General features: G+C 45.7%; 1 protein-coding gene across 10 annotated transcripts in view; it reads left to right on the top strand.

The window, feature by feature from the left end:
• The window catches only part of HECW1 (HECT, C2 and WW domain containing E3 ubiquitin protein ligase 1), a 785,299-nt gene that overhangs the window by 295,131 nt on the left and 474,139 nt on the right, over positions 1 to 16,029 (top strand). For 9 of the 10 annotated variants that reach the window (XM_063922467.1, XM_063922469.1, XM_063922471.1 and 6 more), the window contains one exon: positions 4,183 to 4,507. In XM_063922467.1, coding sequence (XP_063778537.1) covers positions 4,183 to 4,507 — 325 coding nt within the window. The remainder of the gene's footprint in view (positions 1 to 4,182; positions 4,508 to 16,029) is intronic. The other variant, XM_063922475.1, reaches the window with a different exon arrangement.

Here is a 16,029-nt window from a genome sequence, read left to right as displayed (position 1 = left end):
AAAGCCGGTTTTGATACTTGGGCAAGAAAAACCTTACACAATTTATGAAGCAACAGCTTTCCAAGCCATGGGAAAAATATACATTATTTAGATGTGGTTCTGATCAGCCAGACTGCTCAAATCGCATGTGGTTGAGCAATGTGCAAATAAGAACGGACCAAAAAAAACAAAACTATTTTCCTGATTCCATCAAACAACTTGACCTGTCAATGGTTTAGCAACCATCGATGGTCTGGTGCCGATGATGAATGGTTTCACCATCGATGGCCAGCCACCAGTGGTGAATATTGATAGCTTAAGGGCCCTATACACTTGCCGATTACACTGAGCGATGTGAACGAGATATCATTCATATCGCTCAGTGTGTAGGCATCAATAATGAACGATGCGCGGCCCCACGCTCGTTCATCGTTGGTGCCGTCTTGTTTATACATGAAAGCCAATATGGACAATCTCGTTCATATTAGCATGCAGGGCAATGGGACGGGTGACGTCAGGGAGTGAAGAAATTTACCTCTCCCCATCGCCCTACCCCCACAGTCGGGTTACCCGTCGGCCGTATCAACCGTCGGACACCTCGGCCAATGTGTAGGGCTCTTAAGTCCAATGGTGAATCATAGCTGCTGTTTGTGCATGCTAGGGCACTGACTGTGCACTAAACTATTAATGGCTCAACCAGCAATGGTTCCTGCCCGATGGTTCAAAACCAGTGACCAGAAATGGGAGAATCGCTGCTGGTCACCCCATAGAATCTATCTAAACTTCATTACATAACTGATGAAAAGCTCAGGCAGCATTTTCCAACTAAATTCCTACACCATCACCCATAGTATATAGCTTGGGGTTGATTTCCAATCAGGGAGACCAACAAGTGTATGGTACCCTTGCATTAATGGAAATCAACCCCTGATTACACAGGCTGGTTCAGTTCCCATTATAACCGAGAAGAACCACATCCATAGGATTCTCCTGTCATAGTGGAAACAAGCCCCATCCTTGATTGGACATGGCTGGCTTCTTTATGGGAAGGGGTGGTTTGCCTCTCTTCTATACGCTGGACAATTTAGTGGATGCAGTGTCGACGTCACATGTAAAATGCCAATGTATTTAAGTCTGTGCATGTGTCCAAAATGCACCATGCATGCATCCCGATTGTCATGGGGTCCCGGGGAGGATCGCAGGGAGCTACGGCCTTACCTCTCCGGGGGCTCTGGTGGGGGTCCTCCGGTGGCGGCGCGGCTCCATGGCACTACGTCGGGTACTCTGCACGGCCTGCAGGGTCCTGGCACAGTGTGTGCAGGGCTACGAGGCAGAGTTCACCGGTCTGCAGCACTGTCCATGCTGGGAGCTGGACGCGGCCATCTTGGATCAGGTCAGCTGACCACTCACAAGGAGCTTGTACCTCACGTGACTCTGACAGCCAATCCGGACCCTAGTTGGGCTGCTTCTCCCATCTTGCTGGATGCCTATGAACCTGTAACCAATTAGGTGCAGGCAACTTGTATAAAGGGAGGCTCAGAAGGGAATCCAATTGCCAGTGTATCTGCTACTACAGCCAGTCTTAGTAATAATTCTCTGAGCTCCTGAACTCTACCTATTCTGCTTCCCAGGACTCCGGTAGTATTCAGTCCTGCTTCTGACTCTAGTATCCAGCACTCTGGTTACATCCAGACCTGTCTCTGCCTCCAGTACCCATCCGTTCCACACCGCCTGCTCCGGTTTGCCCTGCCTTGCAGTCCCCAAGGTAACGGTAACCCGGTTCCTTTGTGGCCTTCCTGGTTCAGACGGTTACCTGCTCTTGTGGTCCTTCTCACCGCTACCTCTTCCTGGACAAGGATCTACTTCCACGAACCACTCTCTCGACCGTGCACCTACATGCGCAGAAACCTCATTCAGTGAGCCCGACTCCAATTTAAGGACTCTGTCCAGAAATCCGGCTCTGGTCAGCAACCGGATTCACCAACTCCGACACCGATTGTCTGCGCACAGAGACGCAGCATGCAATCGGATGCGTGGTCAGAGAATTTAGTGACCATACTTGGACGGAGAAATTTCACCTACCATAGGGTTGGAGCAAGTTTCAATAGTGCGACCGATGGTGTATCTAAATATGTGCAGTGACCTAAGATGTTTTAAGTAGAGTGACCAGATTATCCCTTTTGCCGGGGACACTCATGGATTACACAGGTTCTGTGGCTGATTAAAACCAGCTGAAATGTAGGCTTGAAGTCAGCCAGCCACAGAACCTGTGTAATCCATGAGCATCCCAGGTAAAAGGGATAATCTGGTCACTCTATTTTAAGTGGGCATCTCAGTTGTTTGAAAATTGGACACTGCATTAGCATAAAGACGTGACTGCGGCAAAAAATGCAGCCGCATCTACTGTATGTCCACCTCTGAATCAGAAGCAAAATCGGTCCCACTATAACGACTGTTGGCAAGGGGGCTCATAAAGGCCCTGCCCATTATGCAAATATAATATAAATAAGTAAATAAAAACAGCAAACACATCTTTTTTCAAATAAAGTATAATTGCAATTAAAACATGCTTAACATTTCTTCACTATTATTTATAAAAATAAAAAAAATCTTGTTTAACCATATTCCAATGGGAAATCTTCTATTTGTAATTCACTGGAAAACACTTCCCTGCTTAGACGTTGACTAAAATATAATGGGGGTAATTCCAAGTTGATCGCAGCAGGAAATTTTTTAGCAGTTGGGCAAAACCATGTGCACTGCAGGGGAGGCAGATATAACATGTGCAGAGAGAGTTCAATTTGGGTGTGGTGTGTTCAATCTGCAATCTAATTTGCAGTGCAAAAATAAAGCAGCCAGTATTTACCCTGCACATAAATAAAATAACCCACCCAAATCTAACTCTCTCTGCACATGTTATATCTGCCTCCCCTGCAGTGCACATGGTTTTGCCCAATTGCTAACAGAATTGCTGCTGCGATAAACTTGGAATTACCCCCAATGTTTGTATAAAGACAAGTGATGAGGTGTGACTAGTAATGAGGTGTGATTAGTGATGAAGTGGGACTTGTGATGGGTTGGAACTAGTAATGACATTGGACTGTCACTAGGTGAAGAATTGAGACTAGTGATGAATTGTAGTGATGGAGTGGAACTGGTGATAAATTGACACTAGTAATGAAATGGAACTAGTGATGAAGTGAGACTTTGTGATGAAGTGGTAAGAATATGATAGATAAACATGTAAACAAATGTGTCATATTTGTAGAGCCCTCATGTGTGCCAGCCTTTCCAGGTCTAGACTATTATTATTAATAATAATAATTATTGGCCCTTATTATTATTAAATCATATGTTATTTTCCTGGATTTCAGAAAGATGGTGCACCTGCAGTAACAGGATATAACATACCAAAGCTATTTTGCTTCAGTAACAACATAGCAGAAACATTATCTCGCTTTTAGGGGGTCATTCCGAGTTGTTCGCTCGCTAGCAGATTTTAGCAGCATTGCACACGCTAGGCCGCCGCCCTCTGGGAGTGTATCTTAGCTTACCAGAATAGCGAACGAAAGATTAGCAGAATTGCGAATAGAAAATTCTTAGCAGTTTCTGAGTAGCTCCAGACCTACTCACAGATTGCGATCAGCTCAGTCCGTTTAGTTCCTGGTTTGACGTCATACACACGCCCTGCGTTCGGCCAGCCACTCCCCCATTTCTCCAGACACTCCCGCGTTTTTCCCTGACACGCCTACGTTTTTCCGCACACTCCCTGAAAACGGCCAGTTTCTGCCCAGAAACACCCACTTCCTGTCAATCACACTCCGATCACTTCAACGATGAAAATTCCTTGTTTGGATGTGAGTAAATCTACTAAGTTTTGTGCTAAAATACTTACCGCATGCGCACTGCGTACCATGCGCATGCACATTTTTGCCTTAATCGCTCCGTTGCGAAAATCGGCAACGAGCGATCAACTCAGAATGACCCCCTTAGAACCTAAGCAAACTCAATGGCATGTTGATGTCCCTCTTTGCTCTTTCAAGAAATTATATTATAAAACTCAGTAAAATGTTGATGTGGCTAAACACATTAATATCTCATCCACCATGTGTAGATAAACGTATTTATCAGACAAAGCTCCATATTGTTCTTTCTTCTGAATTGTGTGTAAGTTATCTAACTTTGTAATTCATTTCATTACAGAATTTGTACCAAAACAGGTTCCTCGGACTGGCTGCCATGGCTTCGCCATCGAGGAATTCTCAAAACAGGCGCCGGTGTAAAGAACCGATGAGGTACAGCTACAATCCTGATCAGTTTCATAATATGGACATCAGGAATAGTCCACATGAAGGAGTAACCATACCACGGTCCACAAGTGACACTGACCTAGTCACTTCAGATAGTCGCTCAACTCTGATGGTCAGTAGCTCCTACTACGCAATAGGACACTCCCAGGACCTTATTATTTATTGGGATATAAAGGAAGAGGTGGATGCTGGAGATTGGATTGGCATGTATCTAATTGGTAAGTGTTTTATTCACATATGTTTAAGCCATGAGTTACACAAGCAAATACTGTATTGTCATTGAAATCAAAGTATGTGTATTAATACAATATAGCTTTGTATACGGGTGTAGTATGGTATACCGGCAGCCGGATCCCGGCAGCCAGCATACCGGTGCCGGAATCCCGACCGCCGGCATACCGACAGCTGGGCAAACGCAAGTGAGCCCCTTGCGGGCTCGCTGCGCTCGCCACGCTGCGGGCACGGTGGCGCTCTGCACACGCCACGCTATCTATTCTCCCTCCAGGGGGGTCGTGGACCCCCAAGAGGGAGAAATGGTGTCGGGATTCCGGCGCCGGTATACTGTGCGCCGGGATCCCAACAGCCGGCAAACTGAAGACCACCCTTGTATACCAGTCTAGAGCTTAAAGTTTGCTTATAAGATAAGGATGTCTCAGTTTCCCCTTATATGTTTTTATTTACATCCATTTTTTGGGTTTTACACACAGTCACCTTGCAATCATCATTGGTACTTCTACTATTATATCCATTTGCTTTATTGCACCTATTGTTATGTTTAATTGTGCTCATGCATTATCTTGTATTTCTGTGTTAATCTTGTATTTATATTATCCTAGCAGTATTCATTTATTATTTATTGCATTCTAGTATTTTTGGATGTAAGGCGTTGTGGAATCTGTGGCGCCATATAAATAAACAATGATGGTGGTAATAATTAAAGGAAATTTATCATGTCACTATGATAATCGATATGTGCTTCCGTAGTTTTTTTTATTTTTCCACTCTACTTATTATTACTTGTTTGCTAGGAAGGAATTACAGTGACATCTACAGCATTTACTACATAACCTAGACAGAAAACAGGGTTGGTTTGTGTATATGTTTCTATGCCTTTCATACATTTAGGCATATATTTACTAACCAGTGGGATGTGAAAGCCACCAATCATCTACAGCTTTGACCAATAGATTTAAAATGGTAATAGCAAGCAAGCCCGATTTATTATTTACTTCTGTTGCCATTTATAATCTTTCGGTCAAACAAGCCAGTGATCAGTGGTTAGTAAATATACCATCTAGTATCTTTAGAGGTATAATACAGTATAAGCTAAATGATGACTTTTAATTTAGTAGGTCATGTAATTTACTAAAGCCTTTCTCCTAAATAATTTTTAAAATAAGTTTTTACCAGCCAAAATCCCTACAGTAAGCTACAGTCATGAAACAAAGAAAGTTCACTTACTTTTAAACGCGTATTCTTATCAGGACATAGGGGGTAATTCCAAGTTGATCGCAGCAGGAAATTTTTTAGCAGTTGGGCAAAACCATGTGCACTGCAGGGGAGGCAGATATAACATGTGCAGAGAGAGTTAGATTTGGGTGTGGTGTGTTCAATCTGCAATCTAAATTGCAGTGTAAAAATAAAGCAGCCAGTATTTACCCTGCACAGAAACAAAATAACCCACCCAACTCTAACTCTTTCTGCACATGTTATATCTGCCTCCCCTGCAGTGCACATGGTTTTGCCCAACTGCTAAAAAATTTCCTGCTGCGATCAACTTGGAATTACCCCCATAGAGTAGTTAACAATTATGTAGTCCTCACCAAGGCCCTCATTCCGAGTTGTTCGCTCGGTATTTTTCATCGCATCGCAGTGAAAATCCGCTTAGTACGCATGCGCAATGTTCGCACTGCGACTGCGCCAAGTAACTTTACTATGAAGAAAGTAATTTTACTCACGGCTTTTTCATCGCTCCGGCGATCGTAATGTGATTGACAGGAAATGGGTGTTACTGGGCGGAAACACGGCGTTTCAGGGGCGTGTGGCTGAAAACGCTACCGTTTCCGGAAAAAACGCAGGAGTGGCCGGGGAAACGGTGGGAGTGCCTGGGCGAACGCTGGGTGTGTTTGTGACGTCAACCAGGAACGACAAGCACTGAAATGATCGCACAGGCAGAGTAAGTCTGAAGCTACTCTGAAACTGCTAAGTAGTTAGTAATCGCAATATTGCGAATACATCGGTCGCAATTTTAAGATGCTAACATTCACTCCCAGTAGGCGGCGGCTTAGCGTGTGTAACTCTGCTAAATTCGCCTTGCGACCGATCAACTCGGAATGAGGGCCCAAGTTCTAACATATAGTCAATTTAGGGGTCTATTTACTAAGCCTTGGATGGAGATAAAGGCGCTGGAGATAAAGTACCAGCCAATCGGCTCCTAACTGACATACCACAGGCTGTGTTTGAAAAATGATAGTTAGGAGCCGATTGGCAGGTACTTTATCTCCAGAGACTTTATCTCCATCTAAGGTTTAGTAAATAGACCCTTAATCCCACGTGACAATATAATCCATAGCAAATTGTACTTTGTCATAATTCAAGAAACTCTTTCACATGAATGTGTACATTTTACCACTTTAATGTCAGTAAAAAAGGTCATTTGCTGCTAATCAAGTTCACTCATTAATTGATCATCAGGAAGCGCTCCGAGCTGTATATAAAAGTAGAAGCTTTTGCAGTTTGCTCTGGAGAATTTTGATTTATGTTAAAATTGTGCCAAGGAGAACATCCGCGATGATCCCAGAGAAGAGAACTTATCATTGCTGCTCAACAGTCTGAATGGGTTATAATGCCAGAACAATGGAGCAGTGGTATTAAGCCCGGAGAAGTGATAAAGCAGTGATAAGTGGATAAGGTCATAATACACAGCCTCCCTGATCAACCCACAAAAGGCATTGATTTTTTGTCTCAGGCAGGTCTTACTACCCTTTCCGCGGATGATAGAGAAATTCTAATTTCTCCCATCAGGGGCGCTGTAAGAAAGGAGGAGGCCCGGGTGCAGGCCCCTCCTCTCTGCTGGCAGCGCTGAGCGTCTGAGCACTAGAGGGTTCAGATTCTACTGCGCATGCGCAGATCTCCGGGAAAATGTCACGGCGGTCATTTTCCCTGAGGTTTCTCTACTGCGCATGCGCAGAACTGCGTGAAAATGGCCTCTGAGCCATTTTCATGGTGTTTTAACAGCGCTGCGGATGTCGGCGCTGGACTCCGGAGGGGTGAGTATTTTAAAAATGGGTGCAGCGTGTGTGGTTGGGGCCCCCTCTGGACTCAGGGGCCGGTGTGCACCGCACACACTGCACCCATTATAGAAACGCCAGTGTCTCCCATCACTGATGCGGAGATAGAGGCAGTTATTAAATCTTTACCTAATGGGAAAACCCCAGGTCAAGATAGCCTATCTGCCGCGTGTTATAAACTTCTCTCCCCACAAATACAAACGCATCTTTCTGAACTATACAATCACATTCTTACAGGTCACCCGGCCCCACCTGACTGCAACACTGCTTGGGTAATTGTCCTACCCAAACCCAATAAAGACCTCTACATTGGTCTCTTCAGATAGACCAATATTCCTTTTGAACCAGGACTTAAAGATTTTTACAAAAATTGTTGCTTTCCGCCTCCAGTTAGTTTTACCTAAATTGCTGCACCCAGCACAAACAGGTTTTCTATGTGGCAGGCATTCAGTTCATAATGTTCGCTCGTTATTGGCAGCCATGATCAAAACGCATACAGTAACTCTCTGGAGAAGGGAAACATTGGGCCCAATTCAGACCTGATTGCAGCAGCAAATTTGTTAACTAATGGGCAAAATCATGTGCACTGCAGGGGGGTGGAGGTGGGGCAGATATAACATATGCAGAGAGAGTTAGATTTGGGTGGGGTGTGTTCAAACTGAAATCTAAATTGCAGTGTATAAGTAAAGCAGACAGTATTTACCCTGCACAGGAACAATGTAACCCACCCAAATCTGACTCTCTCTTCCCATGCAGTGCACATGGTTTTGCTCATTAGCGAACAAATTTGCTGCTGCGATCAGGTCTGAATTAGGCCCATAGTCCTTAGTCGCAATGAAGATAAGGCCTTCGATAGAGTCTCATGGGCTCATCTCGGCAGGATTCTTCAATTCCAAAAGTTTGATCCTGAATTTTTGCACGTGTTCCAAACATTGTACTGGCAGCCATTAGCTTTCATAACAATCAATGCCCATAATACTTGTTACTTTACATCGTGGTACAAGACAAGGATGCCCCCTATACCCACTTTTGTTGAACATGGCGTTAGACCCCCTTTTTCAGGCATTTTCTGAAAGAAGATAGATGGCATGGAATTAGTTTGGCCCACACGGAACTTACATTTCCAGCATTTGCAGATGACATACTGCTTTATTTTAATAACCCGCATACAACGCTGCCATATTTGCTCTCCATATTGCACTCATTTGAATTAGTATCCGGGTTTAAAATTAACTACTCAAAGATAGAAGCATTAGCCTTCTTTTCATCAGCCAAATCTGGTTGGGACACCACATTTCCAATTCAATGGGCCACTGGGGACTATGGGAGACATTTACCAAGCAGTGATAAGAGCAGAGAAGTGAGCCAGTGGAGAATTTGCCCATGGCAACCAATCAGCGCTGAAGTAAAATCTATAATTTGCATACTATAAAATGATACAGAGCTGCTGATTGGTTGATTGGTAAATTTCTCTTACGTCCTAGAGGATGCTGGGGACTCTGTAAGGACCATGGGGTATAGACGGGCTCCGCAGGAGATAGGGCACCTAAAAAGAACTTTGACTATGGGTGTGCACTGGCTCCTCCCTCTATGCCCCTCCTCCAGACCTCAGTTAGATCTTGTGCCCAGAGGAGAATGGGTGCACTGCAGAGAGCTCTCCAGAGTTTTCTGTGGAAAAAGAATTTTGTTAGTTTTTTTATTTTCAGGGAGTCCTGTTGGCAACAGGCTCCCTGCATCGTGGGACTGAGGAGAGAGAAGCAGAGCTGGCTTGTAAAGTTGGGCACTGCTTCTAGGCTACTGGACACCATTAGCTCCAGAGGGAGTCGGAACATAGGTCTCACCTGGGGTTCGTCCCGGAGCCGCGCCGCCACCGTCCTCCTCACAGATGCCGAAGATAGAAGCCGGGTGAGTATTGAGGAAAAGACTTCAGGCGGCAGAAGACATCAGATCTTCATGAGGTAAGCTGCGCGCCATTGCTCCCAGTCACACACACAAAGCAGGCACTGAAGGATGCAGGGCGCAGGGGGGGGCGCCCTGGGCAGCAATAAACCTCGATTTGGCCATAAATACGATGGATTAGGCTGTGGGACAGTAAATCCGCGGACCCCCGCCATTTTATTAGTATATGATGAAGGGACCGAAGCCCGCCGTCGGGTGGGCGGGGCTTGATCCTCAGCACTAACCAGCGCCATTTTCTCCACAGAGGCTGCATGAGAAAACGCTGGCTCCCTGTTCTCTCCTCTGCTGAGCTTCACAGGTTGGAAAAAGGAGGAGCGGGGCACTTTGGCGACGCAGTGAGTGGAGATTACAATTATAAACATATAATAGCGCTATCTGGTCATATATTCCAGTGTTTTAAGCACTGGGTGTGTGCTGGCATACTCTATCTCTCTGTCTCTCCTAAGGGCCTGGTTGGGGTTTTGTCCCCTTATAGGTAACTCCCTGTGTGTTTGTTTGGGGTGTAGGTACGTGTGTGTCGACATGTCTGAGGCGGAAGGCTTCTCCAAGGAGGAGGTGGAGCAAATGAGTGGTGTGTCCCCGTCGGTTGTGCCGACTCCAGATTGGTTGGACATGTGGCATACGTTGCATGCAAGTGTGGCATCTTTACATAAAAGGCTTGATAAGGCTGGTTTAGGGGGGACATCAGGCGGTCAATCCTCAGATTGGACCGACTCACAGGGCCCGTCGGGGTCTCAAAAGCGTCCCTTAACACAAGACACTACTACCGACACGGATTCTGATTCCAGTGTCGACTATGACGAAGTAAAATTGCACCCTAGGGTGACTAAAACTATTCAGTGTATGATTGTGGCAATAAGGGATGTGTTGCATATTGTGGATGAACCCTAAGTCCCCGACACAAGGGTACACATGTTTAAGGAAAAGAAACAGATTATTAATTTTCCCACATCTCATGAATTAAATGAGTTATTTGGAAAAGCTTGGGAGACTCCGGATAAGAGACCGCAGATCCCCAAAAGAATTTTTATGGCATACCCTTTCCCTAAGCAGGACAGGGAGATTTGGGAATAACCCCCCACTGTGGACAAGGCCCTGACGCGCTTATCCAAGAAAGTGGCGCTACCGTCTACTGACACAGCGGCCCTTAAAGACCCAGCAGATCGCAGGCAAGAAACTACCTTAAAGGGTATTTATTCTCATACGGGTGCTGTGCTAAGACCGACGATTGCGTCGGCATGGGTGTGTAGCGCAATTGCAGCTTGGACAGATGAGCTGACAGATCAATTTGATACTATGGATAAGGATACTATATTCCTAACTCTAGCCCATATAAAAGACGCAGTCTTATTTATGAGGGATGCTCAAAGGGACATTGGATTGCTAGCTTCTAGGGCCAATGCCATGTCTATCTCAGCGAGAAGATCCTTATGGACTCGCCAATGGACGGGTGATGCGGATTCCAAGAAACATATGGAAGTACTACCCTATAAGTGGGATGTATTGTTTGGGGATGGGCTGACGGACCTGGTTTCCACAGCTACAGCAGGTAAATCAAATTTTTTACCATATATTCCCCAACAGCAAAAGAAAGTAACACCCTATCAGATGCAGTCCTTTCGCACAAGTCCAAAAGAGGTCGGGGATCCTCTTTCCTCACCAGAGGTAAGGGCAGAGGCAAAAGAGCACCGGCTTCGGCAGGTGCCCAGGAACAAAAGTCCTCCCCGGCTGCTCCAAAACCCACAGCATGACGCTGGGGCTCCCCTGAGGGAGTCCGCACTGGTGGGGGCACGTCTTCGACTTTTCAGTCAGGCCTGGGTCAGTTCGGACCTGAATCCCTGGGTGTTGGAAATAGTTTCCCAGGGTTACAAATTGGAATTCGAGGAGGTGCCCCCGCGCCGATTTTTCAAATCGGCCCTACCAGCTTCCACATCGGACAGGGATGTAGTGTTAGCTGCAATTCAAACGCTGTGTATACAGCAAGTGATAATCAAGGTTCCCCTGCACCAGGAGGGAAGAGGTTACTACTCAACCCTATTTGTGGTCCCGAAACCGGACGGTTCGGTCAGACCGATTTTGAATCTGAAATCCCTAAACCTGTACATAAAAAGATTCAAATTCAAAATGGAATCCCTCAGGGCGATAATAGCCAACATGGAGGAGGGAAAGTTTATGGTGTCTCTGGACATAAAGGATGCGTACCTTCATGTCCCCATATATGCCCCCCATCAGGAATACCTGAGATTCGCTGTACAGGATTGTCATTACCAATTTCAGACGTTGCCGTTTGGACTTTCCACGGCCCCGAGGATTTTCACCAAGATAATGGCGGAAATTATGGTGGTCATGCGCAAGCATGGTGTCACAATTATCCCATACTTGGACGATCTCCTGATAAAAGCGAGATCAAGAGAGAAATTGCTGAGCAGTGTGGCGCTCTCTCTGAGAGTGCTCCAGCAACACGGTTGGATTCTAAATCTACCGAAGTCACAGTTGATTCCGACAACTCGACTATCGTTCCTAGGTATGATACTGGATACGGAACAAATGAAGGTCTTCCTCCCAATAGAGAAAGCCCAAGACATCCAGAACATGGTCAGAGACTTGTTAAAACCGAAAAGGGTGTCAGTTCACCAATGCACTCGAGTTCTGGGGAAAATGGTGGCGGCCTACGAGGCCATTCCCTTCGGAAAGTTCCATGCAAGGACTTTTCAATGGGACCTTCTGGACAAATGGTCCGGGTCCCATCTGCATTTACATCAGAAAATAACTCTGTCCCCAGGAACCAGAGTGTCCCTCCTGTGGTGGTTGCAAAGTGCTCACCTGCTGGAGGGTCGCAGGTTCGGGATTCAGGACTGGATCCTGGTTACCACGGACGCGAGACTCCGAGGATGGGGAGCGGTCACACAGGGAAGGACTTTTCAGGGTCTTTGGTCAGACCAGGAGTCCTGTCTACACATCAATGTGTTGGAACTCAGGGCCATTTACAACGGCCTTCGACAAGCGGAGAGTTTTCTTTGAAACCTTCCGGTTCTGATTCAATCAGACAATGTCACAGCAGTGGCTCATGTGAACCGCCAAGGTGGGACAAGAAGCAGAGTCGCGATGGCGGAAGCCACAAGGATCCTTCGCTGGGCGGAAAATCATGTAAGCGCTCTGTCGTGGGGACTTCATCAAGAAGTCTTTGCAGACGTAACACGTCTTTGGAGAACTCCTCAAATAGACATGATGGCGTCACGCCTCAACAAAAAACTTCGGAGGTATTGCGCCAGGTCTCGGGACCCTCAGGCAGTAGCAGTAGACGCACTGGTAACACCATGGGTGTTCGACTCGGTCTACGTGTTACTTCCTCTTCCTCTCATCACGAAAGTGTTGAGGATCATAAGACGAAGAAGAGTACAGACGATACTCGTTGTCCCAGACTGGCCTCGAAGGGCTTGGTACTCGGATCTACAAGAGATGCTCACAGGAGACCCCTGGCCTCTTCCTCTGAGGGAAGACCTGTTGCAGCAGGGGCCCTGTGTATTTCAAGACTTACCGCGGTAACGTTTGACGGCATGGCGGTTGAACGCCGAATCCTAGCAAAAAAGGGGATTCCGGAAGAGGTCATCCCTACTTTAATAAAGGCTAGGAAGGAGGTGACGATAAAACATTATCACCGTATCTGGCGAAAGTATGTGTCTTGGTGTGAGACCAAGAATGCACCTACGGAAGATTTTCATTTGGGTCGTCTTCTCCACTTCCTACAGACAGGAGTGGATATGGGCCTGAAATTAGGCTCGGTTAAGGTACAGATTTCGGCCCTCTCGATTTTCGTTCAGAAGGAATTGGCTTCTCTTCCAGAAGTCCAGACGTTTGTAAAGGGAGTGCTGCACATACATCCCCCTTTTGTGCCTCCAGTGGCACCATGGGACCTGAACGTGGTGTTGCAGTTCCTAAAATCACGCTGGTTTGAACCGCTTAACAAGGTTGAGTTAAAATTTCTTACCTGGAAGGTGGTAATGTTGTTGGCCTTAGCATCAGCAAGGCGAGTGTCAGAATTGGCAGCTCTATCACACAAGAGCCCCTACTTGATTTTTCATGTGGATCAAGCTGAATTGAGGACACGTCCGCAATTTTTGCCTAAAGTGGTTTCGTCGTTCCATATGAATCAACCTATTGTGGTGCCTGTGGCTACTGGTGACCTGGAGGATTCCAGATCCCTGGACGTAGTCAGGGCCTTAAAAATTTATGTAGCCAGGACGGCTAAAATTAGGAAAACAGAGGCTCTGTTTGTCCTGTATGCGGCCAATAAGATTGGCGCCCCTGCTTCAAAGCAGACTATTGCTCGCTGGATCTGTAATACGATTCAGCAGGCTCACTCTACGGCTGGATTGCCGGTACCAAATTCGGTTAAGGCCCATTCCACTAGGAAGGTGGGCTCTTCTTGGGCGGCTGCCCGAGGCGTCTCGGCTTTACAACTTTGCCGAGCGGCGACGTGGTCGGGGTCAAACACTTTTGCTAAATTCTACAAGTTTGATACCCTGGCTGATGAGGACCTTGCGTTTGCTCAGTCGGTGCTGCAGAGTCATCCGCACTCTCCCACCCGATTGGATGCTTTGGTATAAACCCCATGGTCCTTACGGAGTCCCCAGCATCCTCTAGGACGTAAGATAAAATAAGATTTTAAACCTACCGGTAAATCTATTTCTCCTAGTCCGTAGAGGATGCTGGGCGCCCGTCCCAGTGCGGAAACTCTGCAAGACTTGTATATAGTTGTTGCTTACATAAGGGTTATGTTATAGTTGACATCAGTCTTGGACCGTTACTGTTGTTTTTGTTCATACTGTTAACTGGTTATGTATGTTCCAGGTTACATGGTATGATTGGTGTGGGCTGGTATGAATCTTGCCCTTGGATTGCTAAATCCTGCCTTGTATTGTCCATCTCCTCTGGGCACAGTTCTCTAACTGAGGTCTGGAGGAGGGGCATAGAGGGAGGAGCCAGTGCACACCCATAGTCAAAGTTCTTTTTAGGTGCCCTATCTCCTGCGGAGCCCGTCTATACCCCATGGTCCTTACGGAGTCCCCAGCATCCTCTACGGACTAGGAGAAATAGATTTACCGGTAGGTTTAAAATCTTATTTTCTCCACTGGCTCATTCTCCGCTCTTATCACTGCTTAGTAAATTTTCCCCAGTATCACTTATCTGGACATAAAAATTCCTAAACACTCTTCAAAGTTATATACCTCAAATTATTCATCTCTTCTTACCAAGACCTATGCGGATTTCTCCAAATGGGCTCATCTCCCTTTAACGTATACTGGCCGTATCATTTATATAAAATTATTTGCTTTCTACGATTCTTATATATATCACAAATGCTCCCGATAATCTCGCCCAAAACTGCATTTACACAACTAAATAAAGCTTTAACAAATTTTTATTTCTCAGGCAATCAGCCAAGGGTTTCCCTATTTAAGTTACAGCATTTATGCGCTGGCAGCAAATTATAGAATAGCTTTAGATTGGAATAATGGACGCAATGTTTATCTCAGTCGACACCTAGAACAATCCTTCACATCGAACTGCGACTTGGTATCTATCTTAGACACATCACCGCACTCCATGCCTGATAATATCAAAGACAATGTCTTAATATCTTCTACCTGTATGGCGTGGAGAGCGATTCGTTCAAAGCTAAAACTGTCACGACATATCTCTCTATTTTTACTTCTGTAGGGTAATCCCAATTTTACACCGCACAAAACTTCTCCCATATTTTACACATGGAATAAAGGGGGCTTAAAGTATGTTTATCACTTTTTACGCAAGGAGGAATTAGTCCTTCACACACACTCACAGATACAGGAAATATTTCCATCTTTGACAATTCTCCTATTTCCTTTTCTGCAAGCAAGTAGTTTTGTACAAACAGTTATATTATTACCAGTTATTTATATAACGCACACATATTCCGCAGCGCTTTACAGAGAATATTTGGCCATTCACATCAGTCCCTGCCCCAGTGGAGCTTACAATCTATGCACATTCACTAGGGTTAATTTTTGTTGGGAGCCAATTAACCTACCGGTATATTTTTGGATTGTGGGAGGAAACCCACGCAAGTACGGGGAGAATATACAAACTCCGCACAGTTAGGGCCAAGGTGGGAATCGAACCCATGACCTCAGTGCTGTGAGGCAGTAATGCTAACCATTACACCATCCGTACTGTCCACTTTGATTGAGATGGATGGGGTTAATGGATTTGATGGAGCAATACAACATGACCCGTCGTTTTGCTCCATCAAATCCATGTACAAACAGTTTTATCTACTTAGACTGAGATGGATGGGGTTAATGGACTTGATGGAGCAATACAACATGACTCGTCGTTTTGCTCCATCAAATCCATGTACAAATAGTTATATCTACTTTGACTGAGATGGATAGGGTTAATGGATTTGATATGACATGACCTGGGTGGTAATTTTTCCACCGCTTCCATAC

This window comes from Pseudophryne corroboree, chromosome 5 (genome assembly GCF_028390025.1).
Source record: "Pseudophryne corroboree isolate aPseCor3 chromosome 5, aPseCor3.hap2, whole genome shotgun sequence".
In the NCBI taxonomy this organism is placed as follows: Eukaryota; Metazoa; Chordata; class Amphibia; order Anura; family Myobatrachidae; genus Pseudophryne; species Pseudophryne corroboree.
The sequence above is the reverse complement of the archived record's forward strand: the minus strand, read 5'-3'. Positions and strand labels throughout refer to the sequence as shown.